Raw genomic sequence first — 16,029 nt, forward strand, 5'->3', positions numbered from 1 at the left:
CTCTTGTTGTAAAGTGGCTCTAGATTCTAACACTTCTTGAAGAGTACGTTGCTGTGCTTCGTAGTCGTGTTGAAGTTTTTCATAGAGACGTGTAGTGTCGTTCGATGGACAGGTATCCTCCTGAAAGCCAGTGCTATCAACTTCCATATCTCTTTGAGTTTCATTATTTTGATGGTTCCGGAAAAGAGGGCCAATATCAGTAGTCTATGTCTCATTAGAAGTACTCCAAGTCTTCAAGAAAGAACTAACCTCCAATTGAAGGCGGCCGAATATGCATAGAAATAAGTCTTGCCGCACTAGACTGAGGTTGATGCTGCCCCATGTCTGACTGATATACAGATGCGCAAAGTATAGATTCTTCTTGTCTCTGACATGGTCTAGCTCGTATGGGCGCCCGCTCCGCCTTTCCACCTTAATGAAGTCGTCATGAGTCCCATGGTCATCATCATCATCATCATCATCATCATCTACGTTAGCTTCCGGGCGACTAGCAGCAACCACTTTCTCTACCAGTGCATTACTGAAATCGGCTGTCAAAGGATTTGCCTTGTGGAGGTAATCTAGAGCGAGCTGGGAACTAGAGTTGTCCTGTAAAAGTTCCTTGGCCCGAGGTGTTATGAATCCTCGTGATATAGCGAATTTTGCAAAGCATTGCCACACAACAGGGTTTGGGCCTCTTACCAAGGGCTTAGTTCCTTTGCACTCCATTCTAGGCGTGAACGCAGTCAAACCATCGAAGTGACGAGCACAGAATGCCCACAGCTCCACATACGATACGAACGCAGCTTGTTCTTTACTCAAGTTGGGCGTGAGCTCCATGTCTTTAGACCTCGAAACTTGTACAACGGTCTTAGCAGGAGCAAAATAGAACCCCTGTAAACTTTCTCGGATCGTTCGCTTGACCTTAACCCCAATGAGTTTTCTGAGTGCCTCACAAATCGGTTCGAGATATTTTAGTGTTTCAAAGAAAGTCCAGAGAGAAGGAATGAGGCCTTGGTGGTCGCAAATATTTGTCGCTAGCGTCCGTCTTAGGTTTTCATCGTGCTGAGATGAGAACAGCTCTCGCTGTTGCATCATAGCAAGGACCATATCTCGATCGATTGCTGAGTGTTTTGGAGCAAGTGATTCCAACTTCCCGACTGTGGCAGAATCTACAATTGAAGGTGCAAATGCTTCACTGCCACATTGCAGGATGCCATTCCAAGCTGCTGCAACATGGTGTAGATAAGCAATCATTTCCTGGGAGCGTCAGTGTCTTGTGTTTCTCGAGAGAAATCCTTACCTCATCGCATTTCAAAGCCAACAAGCGCTGAAGAGCCCCAAGTTGTACTTTAGCCCACAGACCTGGCATATCTATCAATGCGTCAAATGCTGCAGCTAGCTCTTTCTTTCTCAGGACCTGGCGCAGATCCCTCAATTTGGACTTGTCAAGACAAGCCCACCACCGATTCTCAGCCTCGTCATCTTTCTGCCTATGGTATAGTCTTATTTTTCTGAATATCTCTCCATCTGAAGGCTTCTGTTCGTTCGAGAACGATTCGACGATTCGAGTCAAATACGATTCTGGGGTGTCTTATAATTGCGTTAGCAAGGAAAAGGGGCGAGTAGAGGACGTCATGCCGGCAGAAAACAGTCTTACAATCCACCACTTGTCATTCTCATTCAGATGTCGCTTCGCTGCTTCGACGCGGTGTAAGCCTGAAAGACATCTGAGATGCCCCAAATCCAATGCCGGAGCATCGCGTGCCCATACAATCTGGCGAAGCTGCTCCGCCGTCTGAGCGCTGGAAGATAGAAGGGAGGGTAGTTCTTCGTCGTGGACAATCGCATTTATGACGTTCTCTTCCTGTAATCGTAGACATCCATTTCGTTCAAAGATGCGCTCAAGACGTTGAACGTTCTGTTCGGAGAGTTCTCTATGCTTGCTAAGTGCCAGTGGGTGATTAAAGTCTAAGCCATCTAGAGCAACTTTGACAACACCTCGATAGCAACTGGCTCTGAGCGTTGCTAGCTCGTTGTCAACGCCCACGCGGTCAGACATGAGGAGGAAAGCGATACGATTGCGCAAGAAGCTTCACTTACAGACGCGCCAGAGGAGTAGACTTGCATCAAACTACCGTCCTCGCTTATCTGTTCTCCGTATAATGCGTTGGTTACAAGTACCCGGTTTCTGTAAATGGGATTCGAACATTCGAGCCCGCAACTTAAGAGCTTGCCTATTTCCGTTCGTATCCCACATACGCACAATGGACACCTTTCCTTGGATAACTCTTCGCAAGAAAACTTTGACCTTACATGAACCGGTTGTCGGATCTTGTGACGCAATTTCGCAAGACAGTAAGCCATCATATGTTGTTCTTGTAGGGAAAAGGTCAAAGACCGTACTGCTTAACAAACTCCTTGGATGCACTAGCTCCTTGCCTGTGCACAGGGATGTCTACCTTCGATACTCACCAAAATTATGCGCCGATCGCACCCCGCTTGTCATCATTGATTCTGGTGTGCAAAGCCTGCGGCCGCCGGTATTTGACGACTCACAAACAGATGGTAAGAAGACGTCATGGACGCTACTCACTGAATGGAACAACTACAATGCGATGCTATGTGCGAAGGTCTTCTCGACTTTCTCCAGCGTCATTTGCTGCTTCGTGAATGATTTGGGCGGTCTAACGGCTGTTGCGGAATGGTTGGCCGAACAGATCAATGCTCCGAGAGTGTCCGATTCACCGACACTACCCCGCGTTCTGTTGGTTTTGCAAACGTCCTCAGATACTTTCGACGAGAGCATCGCTACACACAATGTGAATAGGCTGGTCAGGAAAGCTCTGAAGCGTAGCGGTCCAGTCTTGGCTCAGCGCGAGATTAGTCGCCACTTTGCCGGGCTTGAAGTGGTTGCTTTGCAATCTGCCAAATCCAACGCTGCGCAAGCGAAAGCATTGAAAACCCGTCTTTTTGCAATGTCAAAAGCATCAATGCAAGAGCGAGAGTCAGCTCATACGCAATTCAGTTTTCGTCATTTCTTGGACTTGTCGAAGCAAGTTTTGCATCTTGTGTGCAGCGATCCTGGAAAGCAGACTCTTTACCTTGCACGCGCATCACGACCTTGCGGCTTCTCAACGGATCTGTTGGAGCACTGCCTCACTGATTTTCTGGAGCAGATACCGTCGCAAGCATGGCTCTGGCATTTTGTAGCTCCTTTGATCGCGTCCGCGCTCATGCTAGCCAGCTATCCTCCTGGCGCTCATGGTGGGTCTCGAGCCTGAGCCTTGCAGCAGGAGCTTCGCTGACAGCAACAGATTTCGCGCCAGACTATCTTTTCAAGGAGCTGTACTTCGAACCCTGTCAAGCTGCTATATCCTCATACACTGCGAATAAGCAGATTCAAGATCAATTCTTGACGGCCGTCCTTAATGAATTCAGAGCTGTTTTCGCGCAACGCATCGACTTGGCCTTGCCTGCGGCGGAAATGCATCGCCAGACTCTGAGGAAGCACCATCCGCATCTGGCTGATCTAAAGAGTCATCGATCGTGTTTCTGTTGTTTTATGCGGATGCCTGAGAAAGTTCTTGCGTGTGGCCACGCTCTATCCGATTCATGTGTTAGAATCTTTGGAACCCGCTCCAGGACTGAGAAAAATTCGTATGAGCTGTCTGAATGTGTGTTGTGTGGTGTAAACTATCAGAATGCAGTGTTCCGCTTCGTTCCACCCACTGCTGGTATCCGAAGACTTAGTGTTGACGGTGGCGGCGTCAAAGGCATTATACCATTAATGTTCCTTCAACACATCAATACCTCACTCGCGCCATTCGGACTTCCAGTACAAGATTACTTCGACATAGTTTGCGGGACTTCGGCTGGTGCGTTTCAAGTTCCGGATTCGTAATGTTGCTGACATAGCAGGTGGCCTTGTCGTTATTGGCCTGTTTCTTCTACGATGGAGTGCTTCTGAATCTATGAAACGTTTCGAGGAGGTTGCAGAAAAAACTTTCGGCAAAAGGGCAACCTTTATCTCTAAGGTTCTGCGACTCCTCGTGGCCTACGTGCAAGATGGCCAATACAGTCTTGCGGCAATTCAAGGGGCTTTCCAAAAGGCACTCAACTCTCCGCTGCAGATGTTCAACCCCTTGCGGAACGACACCAAAGTGGCCGTCACTACCACCGCTGTCAAAGATTCCTCGCCATGGCTTTTCACAAACTACAATGCTGGTAAACGACCCAAGGGCTCAGGTCAGTGTTCATTACCCACTATTAGAATTCGTTCACTTAACTAATCTAGGCTATGACATTGCCCGTGCTGAGAAAGCTCGTGACGATATTAGCATTGGAGAAGCGTTAGTAATGAGATTGAGTGCCGTCCGTCTCTGTGCTAACATCTAACAGGGCATGCTGTACATCAGCAGCTCCGTGGTCTATATCCCAATTCCGGTTAGTGGAATTTGACTGACTGCGTAATAGGTTTTTCAAGCCCCAGGCGGTGGGTAAACTAGGGACATACCAGGACGGAGGTTTGCACCACAACTGCCCGTCAGATATGGCGCAATGGGAAACAAGATTTGTGTGGCCCTCTAAACCCGATGACCCAGATTTTGCGCTCTCTCTTGGCACCGGAACTTCGTCAGAAGAGGGCATTAGCTCCACTTCTCGATTTCTACTTCGTTTGTTAAACTGTTGGAAGCATGGGTTGAATGGTCAGAAGGGTTACGACCGATTCATTAATTCCGTTCCCCCAAAGTCTCGACCACGCTATCATCGCCTCAACATCCAATTTTCTGGGCCTGAGCCTAGCTTAGACGATGCACTCAAGATCCCAGAGATGAAAGAGCGTGTCACTAGAATGATAGAACTGGAAGAAGGTAGAATGACTGCTATTTTTGACGCGATCATCGCCTCCCTGTTTTACTTTGAGCTAGATGGACCTCCGAATCTGGAAGCCGGCGAATTTCAGTGCTCCGGTCATATCTACTGCCGGGCTGACTTGCGAGCTGACGGCCTCCGTTATCTGTACAAACAGCTACAAGACAAATCATCGTGGTTTTATATCCAAGGAAATCCCGTCAGATGTGTTGAGCACATACCAAGGAGTCTGCCACCATTTAAGAGACGGGTTTGTTTCCAAGTCAAGCTCGAAGATGAGCTCATCTCGATGTCAATTCGAGGAATCACAAGCACTTCACAATCTATAAGCGGGTTTCCTACAACTGTTCAGCACCTGATAAAAAGTCAAAGGCTTGATAGCGTTTTTGGAACAGTCGACCATTCTCTGAATGAGAAGCCGCTACCTGCAATACCGAGGAAGCGGAGCAGGAGTAATCAAGGAGGCCGATGTAATCCAAAGCGAACTTGCTCTAGCGTATACAGCACGTAGTCTAATAGCATCGTGTCCTTGCAAAGTTACCACGTCTTCGCAGTCAGCTGAGTAATCAGATTGTATTCAGCTGAAGCTCACCCGATGTAGGTATGAATAGTCGATCTACACATGACTGGAACATGCCTGCTGGTTTCAATCTCTTTTTACTAGTATCTGAATTCTGTTTCTTGTTCCCTGCAAACATGCCGGTGCATGCTCTCTTCCTGTACAGGTAACTTGTTCTCTGCATAGTGTGATTTCCTGTTTCTAGAACACGCCGGTGCCTGCCCTTCTCCTGTACAGGTAGCTTTAGTCCTGTTTTTCGTTCTCTGCATAGTGTAAATTCCCGGTTCTAAAACACGCCGGCGCCTGCCCTTCTCCTGTACAGGTAGCTTTAGTCCTGTTTTTCGTTCTCTGTGTAGTTTGAATTGCCTGTTTCTAGAACATGCCGGTGCCTGCCCTCCTCCTGTACAGGTAGCTTTAGTCCTGTTTTTCGTTCTCTGCGTAGTGTGATTGCCTGTTTCTAGAGCATATCTGTACAGGTAGCTTTAGTCCTGTTTCTAGTTCCCTGTGTAGTGTAGATACCTGTAGAGGACGCGCCAGAACTAGTCTTAATATACAATTCCTGTATAGGTAAAAGCAAACATTGTTTAATTTTCAAAAGATAATGGAAGTCACTGATAGCTACAATAAATGATAAAGTAGGACTATCGGGTCGATGAAATACTGCGCTGCGTTGCTATCTAGCTAGGAGAAGACGATATTTACTGACCTTGAAACGTGCTAGTCCAGAACACTCTGTCACGGTTTGGGACCTCTCCTTAGTAATGCCCTGTTGCACCTCACCTCACAGTGGGAGGCTCCAACAGTCTCGTACGTACCGATTGATATATTATATTCAATCACAAATTAATGGCGCTTAACTGATACACTGATATTTATATTCTGAGATACACAATCTTGAACGGTATCATGGCCGTCGCTTCTTCGAAGGGCGATAATCACCATCACTTGTATCGCCATCATCTATGATGCTGCCGGTTTCCTTAACTATGTTCTTGTCCTCCATGCATTTCAGAACCGGAAGCATGGAGTTGGCTTTGCACCCCGGCCGCACCCATTGAACTTCCTGTCTCTTGCGAAAATTGCGTTTACTGGGTTGAGCATTCTTACATTTAGCCATAATGCGAGCTTGTCCATCGATCGCTGATTTTGCCTCTGGTTCTGACATTTCGTCCTCTGTGTCATCGATTACGATGGGTTGCCCATCGTTTGTGTCTGTAATGATGGAATTCGATGCTTCTCGGGTCGTAGCTCGAGAGTCATCAGCCGTTGAAGTCTGACGCCTGGAGCCCCTTATTTCATTCCCTTTGTCTGGCTGGATTGGCTCATAGTAATATGGTGCCTTCGGGGCTGTAGGGCTGATGTCGAGGGCTTTGACCTGCGATAGGCCCAGTGTTGGTGCCTTCGGGGCTGTAGGGCTGATGTCGAGGGCTTTGACCTGCGATAGGCCCAGTGTTGGTGCCTTCGGGGCAGTAGGGCTGGTGATGCGGGCTTCGGCCTGCGGTTGTGCTGCAGACCTGGGTGCCTCCTGCACAGAATTGAGGACCGGCATCCCATGCCAGTGTTCAGGAAAAATGTCGCTGCCCCAGATCTCACAGTTGACCAGTAAGCTGAAGTCAAGCAGTTCATTCATATCGTAGTCCATAGTGTGTAGAGTTGTTGTCAGTCCTGGTGGGGTGGTGTCGAGCCTTTTATGGTTGAAAAATCGCGCTGCGGTCACCTACACAACAGGTATCCGATTCGTTATGATATCAGCTCAGCCCGTTTCCAAGGCTTTCTTTGCATACACGAGGCAGAAACCAATCATAGGAGTGAAACATTTGCCGCCATGGTGAAGGTCAAGGGAGGCGAAGGTCAAGGGGAGGCGAGTGTCTCGCCCAGCATCATGGACATGCTCTGCCACCGCCATCATCGTCGCTTTTCCCGACAGAGACGACGTCCCACACAGGTCATTGGCTCACAACGCGGAGAGGAGGCACTTGCATAAAGTTAAGATATATCGTGTCATCATACGGCGGCAACTGTGTCATGCTGTGGGCTTTAGATAGCGGACGATGCGGCACCTCGTCCTCTCGCATAATGCCGAGATGCACTGTGCCACGAATGCATACGTGACTGCGGACGTATGGCGGCATTTGGGTCATACCGTCGACTTCAACTCGCCAGTGATAACAGCATCAACTCCCTACGCATGAAGCCAAGCTGCACTTCGCCATCGATGGACGCGCGGTTGGACGCAACAGCGGCATGGCTGTGGTATGCGTTGAGATCGGTTGGTCGTCAAGATAGGAGGACGAGAATAGCACCATCCTGTTTCCACTTCGACGGGGTTTGACAAGCATGGAAGTGCTAAAAGCGGACACTCCGGTGGGGCTTGTACTGCTACTGACATCAGACAGAGTTTCAAGCTCCATAGAACGGCATACAAGATGAACCGAACGCCGACCAGACTGGGTTGTAGTAGGCATATATAAAGCGGCCAGCCGTCTGAAGTGATGGATCAACCAGCACATATGAGTTCTCTCCCCACGGGACCAAATTCTTCTCCGCAAACTCTCGACACGTATGTCTTTATGGATCCGAATACTGTTACATATGCTAACACTCATCAGCGCTGCCCCTCTCTTTTGCTTTATCTTTGTCTACACGGACAAGCCTGAAGATGGAGGAATCATCGTTGATGTCAGCGGCATCTCCCAGAACTACTCGGTCCGTGGCCAGAAGACTACAAGAAAGCAAGAACAATCCGATGGTACCGTTTCGATTTCTGGACCTCCCAGCAGGTGTGTAAGGCAGAGCCACATCAAGAAACTTCAACTGATTGAATTTCATAGACATTCGTAACGCCGTATACGAGTTCGGCCTGGAGACTACACCGATCAAAATGAACATTCGTCGCAGAGGAAGCGGACTCCGCAGCCCCATACGTCGCAAAGGAAGCACACTCCGCAGCCTCACACAAGTTTCTCGGCAACTGCGTGCAGAGTTTTACCCTTTATATATGAGGAACGAATTCATACTCAGGCCGTCCCAGGTGCAGAAGTTCTTCAACGATGTCGTTTCACCGACGGACTTGAAGAAGACCATTACAATCGTGGTTGACACCAATGGTTGCGGCATGAATACTGTCGACATATTGCCAATCCTTTTATCGACAGTATGCCAAGAAGAGATTCAATTTCAGTTCCGGTGCCCCCCTCACCAAGCCCGGTTAGAAGAAACCCTAAACAAAGCAATCCAGCAAAGATCGAAGTGGCAGACGTTGATTTTTAGAGCGAAGCACATATACATATCCTTGAATGGTCTACGCATAGACTTCTATAACAGAGGATTGGTGGTTTGGGAGGAAGGAATGGGTTGGGAGGAAGGAATAGACACCGCTCCTAACAAGTTTTGGGGCGATCTGGGCTTCGAAGTGCAAGAGACACACTGTTACGATCGCCTGGAACTTCAGTTGCCCGAAGAACTCACTCTGCCAGACTCGTAAGTCGAAAAGAGCGAGTCTGTCGAGCTGGAGAACATACCGATGTAGCTGTAGACTTTTTCCTTGCAAATCTTGTCAAAGCGGCCGCGTATTCTGTGCATCAAACCAATACTATCTGTCACGGTTTAGAGTGCTACTGTCTGTCGTACCTCACCTAGCTACGTGAGGAGAAGTCGACTATATACTGGCCCTGGAACGTGCTAGTCCAGAACAGTCTATACCAGGGTAATAGGGTCTCAACCGATACCACAATATTAAACACACAGAATAGTTCAATACAACCTCAATCCTTCAATCCTTCCTATTTGCGTACTGTCCACGCTCCCCGATACTATCTCTTTCCGTGGGTGATGGGAACGTGGTAAAGTCTGCGCAGTTTAGCCTTGTTTACGGTACGGTACCCAATGCGTCAAGCTTGCTGCAACCCCTCACCTCAACCTTACACCATCAACCAAAAGGTTTGCGACCAACGCAGCTTGCAGTAATACAGCTAATGCATCTAGCAAATTATCTATCGCGTCCCATCTCCGCATCGCTGGCCCTCTGCCGATGGAGATCGCGCGTCCGACCGTCAAACACAGAAGGATAATTGGTGGTGGAAGATTGAATATGCTCAGGAGTCCCTCAACTAGACGCGCAAGGCAGTCTTGTCAATGGACCCTGCTTTCCCAGACCGATGACAACGATAGGCCGCTGCCCGGTCTTGTTCCCCTATCCGCCTTACGAGCGAGCCCAAAGTCGCTTCGCATTTAGCTTAGCATCAATGGAGATCGCCTGCGTGGTTGTTATCATCTTGGGTGAAGCCCTACTGATATCGCAGAAGGATCATGATATACACCTTGAGCGGATCGAGACTATAAGCGCGTTCATGAAATACCGAAGTACCACAAGCACTCTCACACCAGAGGATGTTCAGCCAACAAGGTCTCCCGCCGCACAACCGTTCCCGGCTCCTTGACACGATGCTTCCAGCTCCGTCAAGACCTGAAGTATTTGAACCATCACCGAAGTGATGGTGTAAGACCTGCCTTGGCGTTGCGTTCTAACCCGCCAGGAGCCAGGACGTCCCCTTCGATAACGAAGGAACAGATGTGTGGGAATCACTCCGAGATCTAAAAAGACCGCCGTGACAGCACGCTGGAAACCCGAAGGAGACCAGAGGTTTCAAAAGTAGTATATATAGTCCAGAAGATCACCGGTTTGGCAACCAATTCAGCGAACTTCGCGCGGCAGGAAGGGGTTTCCTGAAGCGCAGCCAACAAAGTCGAATCAGCTTGTGCATATATGCTTGGAAGGCTCCAGCACGCCTATCCTCATCGCCCCCAACCATTTCACACTCTGCCCGAGTAGTAATGGAGCGCCTGGCAGGTATCGGATGAACGACTCTGCTAGCATCTGCCCTCGCGTAACGAACTCTACCCCCCACAAGTGCTCCGAAGATGCACGCACGAGTGACGGATTGCTTTGCAACAACCCGGATTTCGAACCAACACATGGTGCAACATGTCACTGCGCCTCAATCGCAGTGGCGGCCTAGCCATAGAGACAGGTACCGTCTTTCCAACATCGCGCATGCATTCATATCAGCGTATTGAGGTACGCCCCCATCCGCAGACAGGTTTCTCACAAGGTATGGGCGTTCTGGCTTCACCAAGGCTTCACAAGAACCACCGCTTTCTCCGGGTTACATGGGAGGGATGATCAGTCCCAACTTGAAACCACAGAGCAGCTGACATGCTTCGAGCTCCACTCTAGATCCACCAGCCGGCCCAAGTCTCGACATCTCTCGCAGGTGCCCCCACAAGCGACGCCTCAATCCCCGCTCCCGAAACCAAGAGTACCCAACGCTGGAGGGTGTCTCCTCAGCAAGCAATGGTGTATCCAGCAACGGTAATCGCGGTACCTGAAAGCTCGAGCGGGGTTCAACTCGAACCCACACGTATCCCCTCTAAGGCTAACCGGCGGATCAAAGTCCAACACCCAGTGCGCCTGGGCTGGTTGTTTAAGCCGTGAGATATGACTTGGACGCGCCAGAGGCAACGCCGTCGCTGAGTGAACTCGTCAGGACACTAGCAACTGATACGTGTGGGGGTTGTGCGATAGGCCTTCCAATGGTTCTGGGTATAATCTGACACGACACGCGGGGCACTACTCGCCGCATGCGCCAAAGGAGAACACCCAGAGTATTCCGAATCTGGGTCCTGCCGACCAGAGTTGACATAGCCAAACAAGACCGCAAAAGATAAGGAATGCAAGTATGATACCATGTGCCGAAGCACGAGATCCAAGCCCATGGGGGCGTTGCCCGGAGTAGAAGACGAAGTCGACCACCCTAGCTACTGCCCTGCCATCAAAGGCACCCAGCTACTTGTTGTGCTTTGTTAACCCAGGTAGCATCTGGTGCTGCCCCCAGGTGTGTCCAAGTTGATGGTGTGTCGATGTCGAACGTTGTCCTGGTGTAGTCAGCCGTGGTCGATGGCACTCAGCATGAATCGCAGTCTGGTGATGACCCAACCTAACACCTGCACTCAGCGACATCTCGCGGCGGACGATGCGTACTTCCCAGCAGTCGCAGATCGGGTGCGATCAAAGCGGCAGGCGTGTGAGTCGAAAGTTCTGAAGCTCGTCGTCTCGGGCGAGTGTATTTCCCAGCGAATGAGGTGTGGCAACGGTGAAGTCATAAGTGTGGCCTCGAGAATCTGCGCGTAGTCAGCGGAGCTCATCAAATTGGATCAGGTATACTTCCCAGCGGCGACTGTGGACAAATCTCACACCAAACCAACCTTGCAGGTCTCGCTCCGCGTCTGCTACAGTTTCTGGGTCGCGACAGCTTCAGATCACAGCGGTACCCTCGACCGGAGTTGAAGCTCCACGCAGGCTTCGGCAGCGCGGTTGGCGATCGCAGACGTAGTGGTTGTGGTGCAGAGGGGGAAATATTTGCTGCTGCAAAGCTCTGTTATTTAGGTGGCTGCAAGCGTCTAGGGTAATTGCAGAGTTGTCTTCACCTTCACGGTGACCTGCCCTCCTTCACCTTCACGGTGACCTGCCCCGTCTCCATGGACGAGCTGGGAAACAAACACGCCATTGGCCAATCAACGTGTGGCTCAGGCACTGTGCCACTAGACTAGGTGGCTAGGACGCACGTGCCGCACTCATGATATGAGGCTGAACATCACAGCGGTATGGGCACCAACGACAGAGGTATGGGACGAGTGTCATGAGGCGCCAAACGCCCTTGCTTCATTGAATAACCTTACACAGAAAACCCCCTCTGCGGATATCTCCCCTCTGCGGATATCCTTGTAGCTTCTGGCAACCTTCCGTGAGCAGGTGCTGACGCACCTCCGACATTTGAACATGTCAACAATTATGTGGTCTTGCAATGCCTCGATCAGCGAACCGCGTTCTTCCCTCAGCAGGCAATGACGCTTCTCAGTCCTGATATCCTCTGCGACTCCCTCTGCCTTCCGCTTCCTGCGCCGCTCCTTCTGCAACGCGTACACAAATCGTGACATATTTTCAATGTATATTCTGAACGTGTAATTTACCGTGCGCTGTCTAGTTTATCCAATTGTTGAGTTTTCGCCTATGCGTTTTTCGGGAAATGTATCCGTTCTGTGCGGGTAAAAAAATCCGCACCTTGAATGCGTTTGATCCCTCCAGGAACGAGAGGCAGGCGCGCAAAACCCTCCACTGCGAAGCGGTCAAGCTCCTGTATTCAGAATCCTGTTAACTGCAAGCGCCTGCTGTGCCACCAATACACGCCCACGTTACCCGCGCCTCCACCTGGCATCTCGTGTTGGGTGGGTCAGCAGATGCTAAAACTGATAACAGAAAGCTGCACCGCACCAGCAAACTGCTTGCCGAGTCTGATCTATCCCTCAGCATCTTTATTTGCTGCTGGGATAATCTAAGCCGGCCTTATGTCACTTCTATCTGATCTTGCAAAACGTCCTTCAACACCACACTAGGACCTGAGCCCATCCTTCCTTGCTCACAATATTCCTTTCAACCAATGGCTACCTCCTCCTCTTCTTCCCCTTCCTCTCCTTCTTCCCCTTCTTTCCCATCCCCGCCCGCATATTCAGCGCATTCATCTTCGAGTCCACTCTGGAAAATCAAGAATGCTAAGTACCGGTCCACTTTGAAGGAGGGCCAGCCGAGTATAAAAGATCTCCAGAACCACCTTGAATACATCAGAGATCCGCACTTTACAAGCGCAGTCAGTGGTTAGAGCATTTGAACCAGACGACTTCTAATGTCTCCTCGCAGTACGGTCCAGATCACATATCACCAACCTGTGAGCTACCACAGCTCATTGAAATACAGTATAGTCAGGTGTTCTGTCACCTTAACGAGCTCTTGAACAAAGTTCAGGACTGCATCGGCGAGATGAGCCCGCTCCAAGAAGAGGACCTGCTGTTCCTTCTGCTTCGTCGTTTTGCGGATTCCTCCGATGCGACCGTATATGCAGAGATCAGACGTTCGGATGATGTCCAAGTCTACGATTCTACTATCAAGGAACCGCTAGTAAGTCGGCCGAACATTTACATCGCAACAGTGTTGACGTAGAATTGCAGGAATCGATGATACTGGAAGGCTCTCTGAGCTATGATACCAGTGTCATCCATGCCGACCTCAATATGAACTACTCGAACCCCCAGGAAGAGGATTCATCAGACGAGACAGCCTACACTCTCCTGCCCCAGACACCTTCAGAAGTAGACACCACTTGTACGGTGACAGTCAACTTCCCCGCAACGGTGTCTATCGATCCACCAGATAGCTCAGGCTTGCCTCCAGGTAATCCACCGGAGTACTCAAGCTTAGAGTGGACAGAGATCCGGCCAGAGCACGACTGGGCTCAATTGCCATCCAAGCTCCAACCTCCGAGCTTTCGCATACATCGATGTCACCATAGAGGAGTGGAGCGTGGTGGTGAAGACGATGCTTTTGAGCTACCTCTGGGGTTTCCTGAAATAGTGCAGCATATGGAAGAAGCTTGCAACGACGTGTGTAGCGCCCAATGTGATTTCACCGCAAGCTGATTAAAATAGGTCACCAACGCTACGTTTCGAATCCACGATCAGTCAAGGCAGTCCCTGCCTTTAGGAGGTACACAGAGCTTTGAGTGCGATTTGTTCGCCACAATCCCTTCGTTGTACATCACAGTGAAGCGGGATGAAATTTTTTTGGTGTACGAGTGTTTCAGGAACAGAGAGGTAGGATATTTTCTCAGATTGTTTTGCTTGAAGCTGACAGCCACTTAGGACTGGATTTCATCCCACAACGGTCATGAGGAGTGTTCTGGATGTTAAAGCTCTAGCTAACTTACATTCGTAATTTAGATTCAACTGACTGTTGTACACTTAAAATGCTATAATCTGCCACAATGCAAAGAGCTGATTCGTACTGGCGCTAAAGTTGCGTGCATGTTTCGTGATTGCTGGAGTGTGTTTCTCGAAGCTCAAATTCGGATGACAGGAAACAGTTTCCAGTTTCCATCAACACACCTGGTGGGCTACTTATATATCTCCAGTCCCCTCTTCCTATTCCAAGCGAAACATCGTCTACCAAATCAATCTTTCACATCAACCAGGCCATGTCTACTACGCCGCCTCATCTTCTCTTTTGCCAATCGGCCAGTAGCGACGCTTCAGAGCCAGTCGAACTTGCTTACTCGCCAACGTGGTCTGCGCACCTGCAAGACTCAGCCAACTTCATGAGTCAGCCAGAGCCGAACATATATCTTCAGCTATCCCAGGTCCTTGAGTGGGAGATATGGACACACAGCCAGACCCGTGCTAAGCTCACAAGCGAGTGTATGCGATCTGCTGAGCTTGCGGCCCAGGTGAACAGACTCTCTTACGAGCTCGCGCTTTTGAAAGAGTCGTGCCAGACGCCGCAGCATGAAAACAGAAGGTCTTCAGCTGCCCTTGATGGCAATCCTAGACAGGAGCGCAAGGTCTGAGCTATCTAATATCCTCTAGAAAAGATGCTGACATATGATAGACACCAGAGCCATGGCCTTCTGAGCCAAGTCAACTGGACAAAGGCGTCGATGTGATGGCGGGAGCTGGGACAAACAGTGGATGGTGTTACAGCAGAGGCGCAAATGCATGAGTGCGAGAATCGTTGATAGGTAGACTGCTTAGTTATTCCATGCATGTTTGACTTTTCCGATTGCCAACCCCATGATTGTCTGTTGATACATCACGTCAACCATATTAACAGACACTCCACTAAGTTAGGTTATAGGTTGATTCCGTTCGTGAACGCTACAGTAAATCAGGAAGCTTAAACTGCTGTTCCAGACGTTTCGTGTGCCTCAGCCCTAGGACCATCGGTTTTTGATCTTCCCTGTCGACGTCGACGTCGGCGACTTTGACAAAACATGAAAGCTACTGGTGACATTACTAATATGATGATTATCACCACAACCCCGGCCAGCAGTGATCCACTCAATACCCCCTGGTTAGGGCTTCTCGTGAAGGCTGGCTTTGGTATCGCGGAGACCAACCTTCCTGCCAGCTTGAGCTTCTTCAAACGAACAATTAAAATCACTTTCCTGCCTCTTAATGCAAACCGCTTACCATTATAAATAGCAGTTTTTTGATTGCTCAACTTGATTATGCGAGGTTGAATGTGTATACTCCTGCAGAATAGTGGTTAGGATTAGGTCTCGTAAGGTAACTAGGGAAGAATTATGCAGACTGACTCGTATGGCGGTGGGTCCCCTGCAGGCGACGACCGCTTCTTGGATTTCGCTGGATGTCTGATAAAGAAACAGCTTAAAATGATACAACACATTGCGACAGCCTTAACAAAGGTATGGTGAAAGCTATTTATACTGTAGGAATGATGCAGGCTGTGCCTTTAGTGACCCACAGGCGTTGCAATGCTGTGAACCGTCCTTAGTGTTCAATCTAACACGAACCTGGTTCTAGTAAAAGTTTCTTGAGCAGGTCTACGTTTACGGTTTTCAACATGGGCGGCAATCGGCGCACTATCGGTACCGGTACCGGTAGGCCTTCCGACTGCGCCAAGCTCGCCTGAGTGTACCCAATCATATCACATCTTGTCGGAATTCCTGCGATACAAGGGGTAGAGCATAGGACTTTAAAGCGTGGATACA

General features: G+C 49.6%; 6 protein-coding genes across 6 annotated transcripts; 4 read left to right on the top strand and 2 right to left on the bottom strand.

Moving 5' to 3' along the window:
• Positions 1–2,218: 2,218 nt before the first annotated feature.
• Positions 2,219–5,365, top strand: BU25DRAFT_436652 (FabD/lysophospholipase-like protein; the record flags this gene model as incomplete). The annotated part of the gene is made up of 7 exons (XM_033708960.1): positions 2,219–3,246; positions 3,348–3,857; positions 3,901–4,227; positions 4,277–4,331; positions 4,381–4,407; positions 4,456–5,219; positions 5,250–5,365. The coding sequence occupies exons 1-7, from the start codon at positions 2,247–2,249 to the stop codon at positions 5,363–5,365; spliced, it is 2,799 nt and encodes a 932-aa protein (XP_033567207.1). The 5' UTR covers positions 2,219–2,246.
• A 952-nt stretch (positions 5,366–6,317) lies between these two features.
• BU25DRAFT_471205 (uncharacterized protein) lies at positions 6,318–7,057 on the bottom strand (the record flags this gene model as incomplete). The annotated part of the gene is made up of 1 exon (XM_033710811.1): positions 6,318–7,057. A coding segment is annotated over one exon (740 nt), but the record flags the coding sequence as incomplete, so codon positions are not given.
• Positions 7,058–7,923: 866 nt separating this feature from the next.
• BU25DRAFT_417557 (uncharacterized protein) lies at positions 7,924–9,060 on the top strand (the record flags this gene model as incomplete). The annotated part of the gene is made up of 4 exons (XM_033707815.1): positions 7,924–7,973; positions 8,023–8,193; positions 8,435–8,893; positions 9,024–9,060. The coding sequence occupies 4 exons, from the start codon at positions 7,924–7,926 to the stop codon at positions 9,058–9,060; spliced, it is 717 nt and encodes a 238-aa protein (XP_033567209.1).
• Positions 9,061–12,774: 3,714 nt separating this feature from the next.
• On the top strand, positions 12,775–13,188 carry BU25DRAFT_406289 (uncharacterized protein). The gene has a single exon (XM_033705238.1). It carries the CDS (start codon positions 12,910–12,912, stop codon positions 13,126–13,128), a length of 219 nt encoding a protein of 72 aa, XP_033567210.1. The 5' UTR covers positions 12,775–12,909; the 3' UTR covers positions 13,129–13,188.
• A 98-nt stretch (positions 13,189–13,286) lies between these two features.
• Positions 13,287–14,212, top strand: BU25DRAFT_454154 (uncharacterized protein; the record flags this gene model as incomplete). Its single annotated transcript, XM_033709852.1, has 4 exons — positions 13,287–13,424; positions 13,475–13,906; positions 13,952–14,116; positions 14,165–14,212. 4 exons carry the CDS (start codon positions 13,287–13,289, stop codon positions 14,210–14,212), a joined length of 783 nt encoding a protein of 260 aa, XP_033567211.1.
• Positions 14,213–15,351: 1,139 nt separating this feature from the next.
• BU25DRAFT_406290 (uncharacterized protein) lies at positions 15,352–15,820 on the bottom strand. Its single transcript, XM_033705239.1, has 3 exons — positions 15,613–15,820; positions 15,488–15,549; positions 15,352–15,434 (listed from the first exon to the last, which is right to left on the bottom strand). Exons 1-3 carry the CDS (start codon positions 15,702–15,704, stop codon positions 15,370–15,372), a joined length of 219 nt encoding a protein of 72 aa, XP_033567212.1. The 5' UTR covers positions 15,705–15,820; the 3' UTR covers positions 15,352–15,369.
• Between the last annotated feature and the right edge of the window lie 209 nt (positions 15,821–16,029).

The sequence above is a fragment of the Macroventuria anomochaeta genome (genome assembly GCF_010093625.1).
Source record: "Macroventuria anomochaeta strain CBS 525.71 unplaced genomic scaffold BU25scaffold_2, whole genome shotgun sequence".
Classification (NCBI taxonomy): domain Eukaryota; kingdom Fungi; phylum Ascomycota; class Dothideomycetes; order Pleosporales; family Didymellaceae; genus Macroventuria; species Macroventuria anomochaeta.